Source organism: Elephantulus edwardii, unplaced genomic scaffold (genome assembly GCF_000299155.1).
Source record: "Elephantulus edwardii isolate Elephantulus edwardi_28Jun2011 unplaced genomic scaffold, EleEdw1.0 scaffold00465, whole genome shotgun sequence".
NCBI classification, from domain to species: Eukaryota; Metazoa; Chordata; class Mammalia; order Macroscelidea; family Macroscelididae; genus Elephantulus; species Elephantulus edwardii.
The window spans coordinates 406,414-416,686 of record NW_006400215.1 but is presented as its reverse complement, the minus strand read 5'-3'; the positions used below and the strand labels follow the sequence as shown (position 1 = coordinate 416,686).

The 10,273-nt window shown below is 39.8% G+C and overlaps 1 protein-coding gene across 1 annotated transcript in view; it reads right to left on the bottom strand.

Moving 5' to 3' along the window:
- Positions 1 to 997: 997 nt before the first annotated feature.
- MB21D1 (Mab-21 domain containing 1) overlaps positions 998 to 10,273 on the bottom strand; it is a 68,676-nt gene continuing 59,400 nt past the window's right edge. Inside the window, exons 4-5 of the mRNA XM_006902883.1 lie at positions 5,856 to 5,958; positions 998 to 1,352 (exon numbers count right to left, since the gene is read on the bottom strand). Coding sequence (XP_006902945.1) covers positions 998 to 1,352; positions 5,856 to 5,958 — 458 coding nt within the window. The remainder of the gene's footprint in view (positions 1,353 to 5,855; positions 5,959 to 10,273) is intronic.

The window sequence follows — 10,273 nt, the reverse complement described above, 5'->3', positions numbered from 1 at the left end:
CCTGACGGGTCTGAGTTTCTGGGAGACCTTCAAGTGAACCCCTGAAGAGCCAAGGGACACAGAGGAGCCAAAGAACAGAACAAAGGAGGGCCTGTGGATGTTGCAAATCATGGATTTATATAGAAAATCAAACATTTGGGGCAATATTGACTCGACACGTCTTGTAACTAGTCTGCTACTAATCTTAGCAGAACAAATTATAAATATACTTCACATGACAAAAAGCTATGGAAAGATTTAAACACAGAATCTGTTTTGGATGGTTACCAGGGATGGGAAGGGAGGGAAGGGATAGTAAAAATAAATAGATAGGTGAAGGGAAAGGCAATATAATACTAAGGGTTGATCACACATTGTAATTCATTAATTCTATTAATCAAACATAATGTGAATGAAAAACAAACATGATTTATAAACTTTCACTCAGACAAAAACAAAGAAACAAACAAAACCTCTTGCTTTTTTAAGGAGCCCTGATGGTATTGTAGTTAAAGTGCTGGGCTTCCAATCAAAAAGTCAACAGTTCAAGCCCACCAGCTGCTCCATGGGAGAAAGATGTGACCGTCTGCTTCCATAAAGATACAACCTTGGAAACCCGAGGCGGCCAGTTCTGCTGTCCTATAGTGTTACTGTGAGATGAAACGAATCAAGAGACAGCAATGGTTTGAGTTTACCAACCCCCATCCCTTTGAAGGTCTCTAGGTGGAGCCAACAGTTTCTAGGTCAATTGCTAATGTGAAAGTTGACAATTTACAGCCTTGGGGGAAAAGCATAGCTATTTATGCATCAGGACTGACTCATGAGCCCTGAGTCAATGATGGTGAGGTTTTTAAAGATCTTTTTCCTGGGGTGATCACTACCTTTTATACTTTATCTGGACAAAATAAGTGCTAAGTAATTACTTACATTCATCTTAGTTACCCACTTGTAACAAATTTAAAACACTGTAGTTATTATAATGTTATTATAATTCTGAAAGTTTAAAAAAGAAACCATTTCAAAATTCATTCCAAAAAACTGGAAATCCGTTGTTTCTTTCATATTCAATTTGCCTAAACAAAAATTCCTTATTTACTCTTTCAATTTGGTCTGAAGAGAATAGGTTGAATCCAGGAATGAAATAATGCTTCAGTTGCTGTGTGCTGAGGCACTGCAGGAAGTACGTCACAAAGTTATCAAAGCACAGGGCCAGATCTCTGGGGAGCCACTGGCTGTCATCTGGGTCCCGGGTACAAAGGTGCAAGAAGGCAGTTTTCACATGGTAAGAGCAGAATTTGTCCAGTTCTTTGCGGTCTTCAAACTTTTTTTTCAGCTGTTCTAGAAGGTACTTCATTAGTTTTAAACAGTCTTTCCTGTTGATTGAAATAAAAATTAGAATCTGTCTCATTTCACAAAGGCTTTTCGATAGCTTACAGGAAAACTATTAAAATAATAATGATACATAAGTAGTCACCTTAAAACCTAATTTTTAGAAATAGATATGCTTTGAAGTTTCAAAAACATCTTTTCTTTCTTCAGCCCACTTCCAGTTCCTACCAAAATTAACTCAACATAAAATGGATATTCAAGGGAGCTCTGGTGGCCTAGTGGCAAGAAGCTGCACTGCAATCCCAGAGGCACACGGTTCAAATCCACCTCTGCTGGAGAAGGAGGGACAATCTCCTCTTGGACCAGTAAGACCCGATTTGATGGTACACACACCAAATATAATATTTTTTAAAAAAGAAAAAATGGATATTAATTTTATTCACCTAGTTATTTAGTAGCTGGGTTTTGTTTTACTTTTTATTAAATAATCTTGTGCACACGCGTGTGCACATACACACTCTTCACCCTTAACCAATGTAAGATAAAAAGGGCAGCATGTGCCCAGAGAGAAAGTTCACTTTAAAGACTAGTTATGCCTGATGCGGGCCATGATATTTGCAGTTGTTTCATATGCATGTAACAGTTGAACAGTGAATAAAGAAGAATGAAGAGTCAGTGTGTGAATGTGGTGTTAGTGAAGAATATTGAACAAGTTATGGTGGTAGTGTTTGTTGTTAGGTGCCAACAAGTCAAATATGACTCATAGCAACCCTATGACGAACAGATCTGACCAAATATGAGGATACTTAAGTCAAATATAGATTCCCCACATCCTCCTGGGTACTTTAAATCATCTTTATTAGGCACCTTCAAGTCAAGGACATACAGCTACTAGACATATAGCTACATACAGCTACAGATCTGAACCCTGTCCTATCCTGTGCAGTCCTTATCATCTCTGACACACTTGAGCCATTGCTGTAGTCCCTGTGTCAAGCCATCTTTTTGAAGATGTTCCTCTCTTTTGCTGACCCTCCACCTTTCTTAACATGATGTATTTCTCCAAAGAATAGCCTCTCTTAGCAACCTGCCCAGGTATATGAGATGAAGTCATCTTTGCCTGCAAGAAGCACTCTGGTTACACCCTCAACAAAACATAGCTGTGTGTTTGTTCTCTTGGCAGTTTATTCAGTACTCTTCTCCAACACCAAAGCTCAGAAGCATCAATTCTTCTATCGTCTTTATTCACTGCCCAGCTCTCAAATGTATAGCAAGTGATTGAAAAGACCATGGCCTGAAATAGGTGCACCTCAGTCTTCAAACTGACATCATTGCTCTTCAGTAATTTGGAGAGGTCCCTGAAAGCAAACTTGCCCAATGCAATGTGTCTCCTGATCTCCTAACTGTTGGTATCAAGGGTGTTGATTGTGGATCTAAGTAAGATGAAGTCATTAACAATTTCATTGTTTTCTCCATCTATCATGTTTTGCTTACTGGTCCAGTGGTGATGACTTTTGTCTTCTTGGATGTTAAAATTAAATCCATATTGAAGGCTGTAGTCTTTGATCTTCTGTAGCAAGGGTTTCAAGTCCTCCTCACTTTCAGCAAGGAAGGTTGTGCCATCTGCATAACACAGGTTGATGAGTCTTCCTCCGATCCTGATTCCACATTCCTCTTCATAGAGTACAGCTTCTCCAATGATTCACTAAATATACAGATTAAATTGTTGTTCTTGTTGTTGTTATGTGTTGTCAAGTTGCCTGCAACTCATAGTGACCCTATGTACGAAAGCCCCAAACCCTGCTTTATCCTGTGCCAATTTTATTGTCTTTTACACACTGACTCCCCTTACCCCAGTCACCGAATCAATCCATCTCATTGAGGATCTCCCTCTCCTGCCCTGTCCCTCCATCCTTTCAAGCATGACATCCCTCTCCAAGGACCAGTTCCTCCTTGCAACATGTCCAAAGTATGTCAGATGAAGCTTCAGAATCCTTGCCTCTAAGGAGCAGCCTGGTTTATCCCTCTCCAAGACAAACGGATTAAATAGGTATGGAATAAGGATACAATCCTAATGGCCACTTTACATGTTTTTAAACTATGCAGAATTCCCTTGCTCCATTCAGACAACAGTTTTCTGGTCTAGGAATAGGTTTCATATTAGCATGATTCAATGTTCTGGTACTCCTATAATTTTCAATGTGTTTGTTATGATCCACACCGTCAAATGCCCTTTGCATTATCAATAAAATACCAATAGACATTCTTCTGTTACTGTGTACTTTTAGCCAGGATCCATGTGACACCAGTAATTATAGCCCTGGTGCAATTGTCTCTTCTGAACCCAGGTTAAGTCATCGTTAGATACTTATGTTGTTGTTGTTATGTGCCATCAAGTCACCTGTGACCCTGCTCTATTCTATTCTTATTGTCTCTGACACACCTAATATTCAATAAAATGTACCTTTTAGCCTTTGATCACTTAATTCCATATATTTTTTTTTAATCCCCACTTGGTTGAATATGTGAATGTGGCTTCTTGCAGATATGGAGGGCCAACTCTATTTCTATTTTCCTGTCAGCTATTTAATAGTCAATAAAACTTAACATTTATAAAAAATATTCCTGTGTATTAGGAATGACGTTTTCTTCAACATTGCACATAAACCTTGATCGAACTTCCCTGCTTTTCCCATCATCCTCTCTCTCTTTGCCATCTTCCCTGCCCTCTGCACTCTCAAGCCAGGATGGGCAGTTGTGCAGTGTCAGCAGGTTCAAGACCTACCCCGGAGATGTTAGGCGCTGTGTCAGGACCGACCAGAAGGTGTTCCAGTTTCTGAATGCAAAATGCCAGTCGGCATTCCTCTCCAAAAGGAACCCACAGATAAACTGGACTGTCTTTTACAGAACAAAACACAAAAAGGGCCATTGGAAGAAATTCTAAAGAAAAGGACCTGTGCAGTAAATTCCACAGTGCCCTCACTGTGCATCTCTTGCTGATACAATGGCCAAGAGAAATTAAAAGCCTGAAGTTAGAAAAGCTCAATGGGGGGGGGGGGAAGAAAGGCTCAATGAGAACCTATCCTGGCTGCCGAGAACCAAAAAAAAAAAGCCCCACAAAATCACTTGTTGTTGTTATGTGCCATTGAGTCGCTTGTGACTCATAGCGACCCTATGTACAACAGCTCTAAACTCTGCTCTGTCCTGTGCCAATCTCATTGCCTCCGACACACTCATCCTGATTGCCCCAGTCACCGAATCAATACATCTCCCAGAGGGACTTCCCCTCCTGCACCTGCCCTCCACCCTCCCAAGCATGATGTCTCTCTCCAAAGACCGGCCTCTCCTTACAACATGACCAAAGTACGCTCCTCCAAGGAGCAGCCCGGTTTAACCCTCTCCAGGATGAATCTGTTTGTTCTCTTAGCAGTCCATGGCACCTTCAGCACTCTTCTCCAACACCAAAGCTCAAAAGCATCAATTCTCCTACTATCCTCCTTGGTCACTGTCCAGCTCTCTGATGCATAACAAGTGATTGCAAAGACCATGGCCTGTACCAGATGCATCTTTGTCTCCAGAGACACACCGTTGCTCTTGAGTACTTTAGAGAGGTCCCTAACAGCAGACTTTCCCATGGCAAAAATTGTGAAGCCTGTGAAAGTTTCTGCTCCCCGAGTTGGTGGAAAACACTAAGTTGGTAGATGAGACTTAAATAAAGATACAAATGTATATATATATTTTAAAAAGAACTTCCTGTGCCCATAATTTAGGTATTCCCTGTTTTGATATTTTAACTTCTGTGACCTTTTTGCACACAAGCTATTGTTAAAAAGTAAAATGAACAATTTAATTTTGATTTTAGTTTTTTATGATGTGGACGCTATGAAGAAAAACAATCATCTCATAGTATTGTTTCAAGTCTGACCAGTCAGTCTGAACTTGGCTTTCAACCCAGTCAAGCCATCCCAAAGAAAGGATGGAATAAAAATGGCCTTTTGGTCTCCACTCATTACATATAACCATATACATTACCTAGGAGCAGTCAGACCACTGACTGTGACTTTGTCACAGGTAGTGTTTATCGTCTCTTGCACTCTTAATATCCACTGTGATCTGGGCCTTGCCTTCTAACTATACTACTGGTCGCGTGGCTACAACTTCTTATCCTCACCTTCAGAACAATAACAATCCCACCCAGCCCTGCTCTGCCTCTAGAACCCAACTCAGCAATGACCATCATTAGGCTTGAAATAACCATGAGTTATCAAGTGTTGGGGGTGTAGCTCAGTGGTAGAGCATGTGCTTTGCATCTACGACATCCCAGAGCCTCTAACTGCAGAATTTGTTTAATGAGCTCTGGTGGCCTAGTGGCAAGAAACTGCAGTGCAATCCCACAGGCATCTGGTTCGAGGCCCCAGCTGTTCCACAAGAAAAGGTTGGGCAATTGCATCTTGTGCCATTAACTGCCTCTCAAATAACCATGCGAAAAAAAGAATTAAGTGTTACACAGATAAACTGCCATTTAAAAAAAAAAATAAGAAAGTTACCTGCAACATTTCATGCCCCCATTTTCACAGCATGTTTTAGATTGTCCATGACTTTCCAAAATGTACTTTTCAATGTGAGAGAAGGACAACCGCCACGTTTCTTCTTCAATTTGAAAAGAAAAAGACAGTATTTCATTTAAATGACCCATATCTTTAAAGACAAATTTAACCTATGCTTTTCATTAAAATATCATTCTTTAAAGTTCTGAGAGGAAAGACGAAAAGATGTGAACAAATAAATAATGTAATTACATATCAAAATGTGGGCTGAGATGGGACAAATGGTAATGGAGCAGAGTAAGATCTTAAAGTAGTCATGGTTAGGTAAACTTTTATACACTCTTACATTCAGTTTTCCAATATTTTCTCTTACAGCATCCTTTCAAGATTTAGCATTAATTAAATTAAAGAATATTTTACTGTTATCTTTTCATGAGGGTTTGTGTAAGAACAGAAGGATTTCCTCTTTCCCCTAAGTTGAACTGTGATTAGCTCTTTTAAGCTGTGACCACTGGATCAAGATAAGAGCAGTCAAGAAATTTTTTAAAAGCACATTGTTGTTGTTGTTATGTGCCATTGAGTCGCTTGTGACTCATAGCGACCCTATGTACAACAGCCCTAAACTCTGCTCTGTCCTGTGCCAATCACACTGTCTCTGACACTCCTATCCCGATTATCCCAGTCACTGAATCAATCCACCTCATAGAGGGCCTTCCCCTCCTGCGCTGTCCCTCCACTCTCCCAAGCATGATGTCCTTCTCAAAGGACCGGTCTCTCCTCACAACATGTCCAAAGTATGTTAGACGGAGCCTCAGAATCCTTGCCTCCAAGGAGCCACCCGGTTTAACCCTTTCCAGGACGAATCTGTTTGTTTTCCTAGCAATCCATGGTATTCTCAATACTCTTCTCCATCACCACAGCTCAAAGGCATCAATTCTTCTTCTATCCTCCAGAGGAAGACTGTCACAAGATGGGTTGACACAGTGACTGTAACAATGGGCTGGAGCCCGGCAGAGATTATAAGGATGGCACAGGATAGGACAAGGTTCAGATCTATTGTTCATAGTGTTGCTACTAGTTGTAGGCAACTTGACCGCACCTAACAACACACAAAATTAACAAAGAAGTCCCTGGACGGTACAAATAATTCAGCACTGGACTATAAACCTAAAGGTAGACAGTTCAAACCAAGCCAGAGGCCTGTGATCTCCTTCCTAAAGGGCACAGCTTTGAAAGGTCAGTAGAGGACAGTTCTATCTATACATGTGATCATCATGACTCAGAACTGATGTGATAGCACCTGAAACAGGTGTTTAAATTTCTACTTGTAACAGAATTGTCAAGCTTATTTTTTTTGCTTGCCTATCTGAACCAGAATCCAAATAAAGTCTACATATTGTGACTGGTTAAAATGTCTGTTAAACTCCTTTTAACGTAAACTCCCCATCCATCTCCTGCTTACTCCTCCCACCCCCGCCCTGCAATCTGACTCACTCACTCATTGCCACTGAGTCTGAACAGACTCCTAGCTGACCCTTCAAGGAGATGACTGAAGAGAACATGTAACAACAATCTATCTCACCTAGCAGTTTGGTTTTACTGCATATTGCCGTGTGCTTTCAGTTCCTGACCTATATATCACAACTCAACAGCTCATTGCCTTGGAGTTGGAACCTCCAGTAGGTTCTCAGAGTCTGTATCTCGCATGAGAGGAAACTGCCCATCTTTGTCCCGAAGAGCCCCTGGAGGATTCCATCTGGTAGAGAGGCACCGTTTTAGGCCAGCAGTATAACTATCCATGGACTATACCACTAGAGTACCTTCCTCACAATCTACTCACTGGGAAAATAAGACACCTGGCTGAAGAGTTACCCACACACAGAATTGTGCAGGATTCATTCCAGCAGTCTCATTTAACAAGATTCCCTTTTTTCTAGCCTACTGATAGTTGGTACTGGTATTTTTTTTATACTATTGTAATGGTGTGGTTTGTTATTTTAATGTGATTGTTACTAGTATATCAGTCATGTCATGTCATGTCGTTGATGACATGGAATCACCTGGATGCACTCACCAATCTATGCCAGGAAATTTGGAGGAGAGCTGTCTGGCCAACTGATCAGAAGAGATCCTTATTTGGTCCCATTCCCAAGAAAAGAGATCCAACAGAATGTGGAAACTATCAAACCATATCGTTACTATCACAAACAAGCAAAATACTGCTGAAGATCATTCAAAAACATCTAAAACAGTACACAGATAGGAAATTGCCAGAAGTGGAAGCAAGATTTAGAAAAGGTCATGGCATCAGAGATATCAATGGTGATGTCAAATGGATCCTGGATGAAAGTAAAAAATAACAGAAGAATGTCTATTTACGCTTTATTGACAATGCAAAGGCATATGACTGTGTGGATCATAACAAATTATGGTTAACACTGAGAAGAATGGGAAGCCCAGAACACTTAATTGTGCTCATGTGAAAGCTGTATCTACCAAGAGGCTGTTGTAAGAACAGAGCAAGGAAATACTACATGATTTAAAATTAAGAAAGGAGTGCATCAGGGCTGTATCCTTTCTCCATACCTATGCAATCTATATGCTGAGAAAATTATTCAAGAAGCTGGAATCTATTCTGAGATGCCATTGCTAAATATTTTCCCCCCAGTCTGTAGGTTTTCTTTTCACCCTATTGGAAAAAGGTTTTGATGCACACACACATATTTTTTAGAAGGTCTCATTCGTTGATTTTAACCTCTCCTGGTTGTGCACTGCTGTAATTTTTATATTTTATTTTTTAAATCTAATTTTTCATATCAAGTTTTAAAATAGCTTAAATTGCTGAGAGGTGTTTTTAGAAATGATAGCTGAATGTTCCATTTTATTAGCTGCTATTTCTGCACTAATGTCACAAGTTAATTAATTTTCTAACTACAACTCAATCATGCATTCTTGGTCTGAAACCAGGAATTTAATAAAACGTTGTTGTTAGGTGTCATCAAATAACGTCAACCCTTAGGAACAACACATCTAAATCTTGCCTTACTCCTGCACCATTTTCATGATCTCTGATATGCTCAAGTCCTTTGGTATAGTCATTGTGTCAATCTATCTTACTTGCAGTTTTCCTTTCTTTCCCAGACCCCCTTCCTTTCCAGCATGATGGAGTTTTTTCCTCCTGACAACATACCCCTAGTATGTGAGATGAAGTTTCATCATCCTTGCCTCAAAGGAGCATTCTGGTTGCATTTTGTTCAAAACAGACTTATTCGTTCTGTTGGAAGGCCATGGAATATTCAGTGTCTTCTCCAGCACTACAACTGAAAGGCATCAATCCTTCTGTCATTCTTATTGTTGTTCCATTACAGATGCATAGGAAGCAACTGAAATTTACTTGGATCAGGCGTGCCTTAATCTTTAAACAAATACCAGTCCTCATTAGTACTTTAGAGAGCTCCTTGACAGTAGATTTCCCCAATACAACACACATCTTTTGACTGCTTGTACCATGGGTGTTGATTATAGATCCATGTCATTGTCCATCTATCATGATGTTGCCTTTGATCCAGTGGTGAGGATTTTGGTTTTCTTGATATTGGATATAATCCATGTTGAAGGCTTTAATCTTTGATCTTCTGCAGGAAGTATTTTTTCTCTATTTTCAGAGGAGTGTCATCTGCATAATTCAGGATGTTGATAAGTTATCTTCCTATCCTGAAGCTACATTCTTTATAAAGTCCAGCTTCTTGAATTATTTGCTCAGCATATAGATTAACTAGATATGCAGAAAGGACACAATCTTGAGGCACACCTTTCTTGACTTTAAACTGTGCAGTGCTCCCTTGTTCTATAAGGACAGCTGATCCTTGATTAATATATAGGTCTTGCTTGAGCACAATTACGTGTTCTGAGATTCTTAGACTTCTTAACATTATCCATAATTTGATACTAGAGTATTGTTATTCATTTTATGGGTGAAGTATAATATTTATATTCTAGTTTACATATTGGAAAGGCACACAGATGAAATTATATTTTCTGTATTTCCTCAAAGCAATGAAGAAAAGTTTAGAAATGTGTGGGAATATAGATGAATCTATATTGGCTAAAATTTTATAATTGCTGAAGCTAGATGATGCAATACATGAGAATTCCATGTAGTCTTCAGCTTCCTTTTATATTGGCTTAAAGTTCTCCATAATAAAAAGTTTTAAATTATGTTAATTGCCTTTAAAAAATCTAACAAGATATTTACAACTGCCACACTTGCCTTGCCAGCTGCACGGTCTATGGCATCAGTGTGACAAGCGATGCGTGACTACAGGCTGCCAGGGTCCTCCAGCATGATGAAGGCAAAGGTTGAGCTGAAGCCCGGATATTTGTGGAGACGTCTCACGCAAACTCTAGGACTAAGTCAG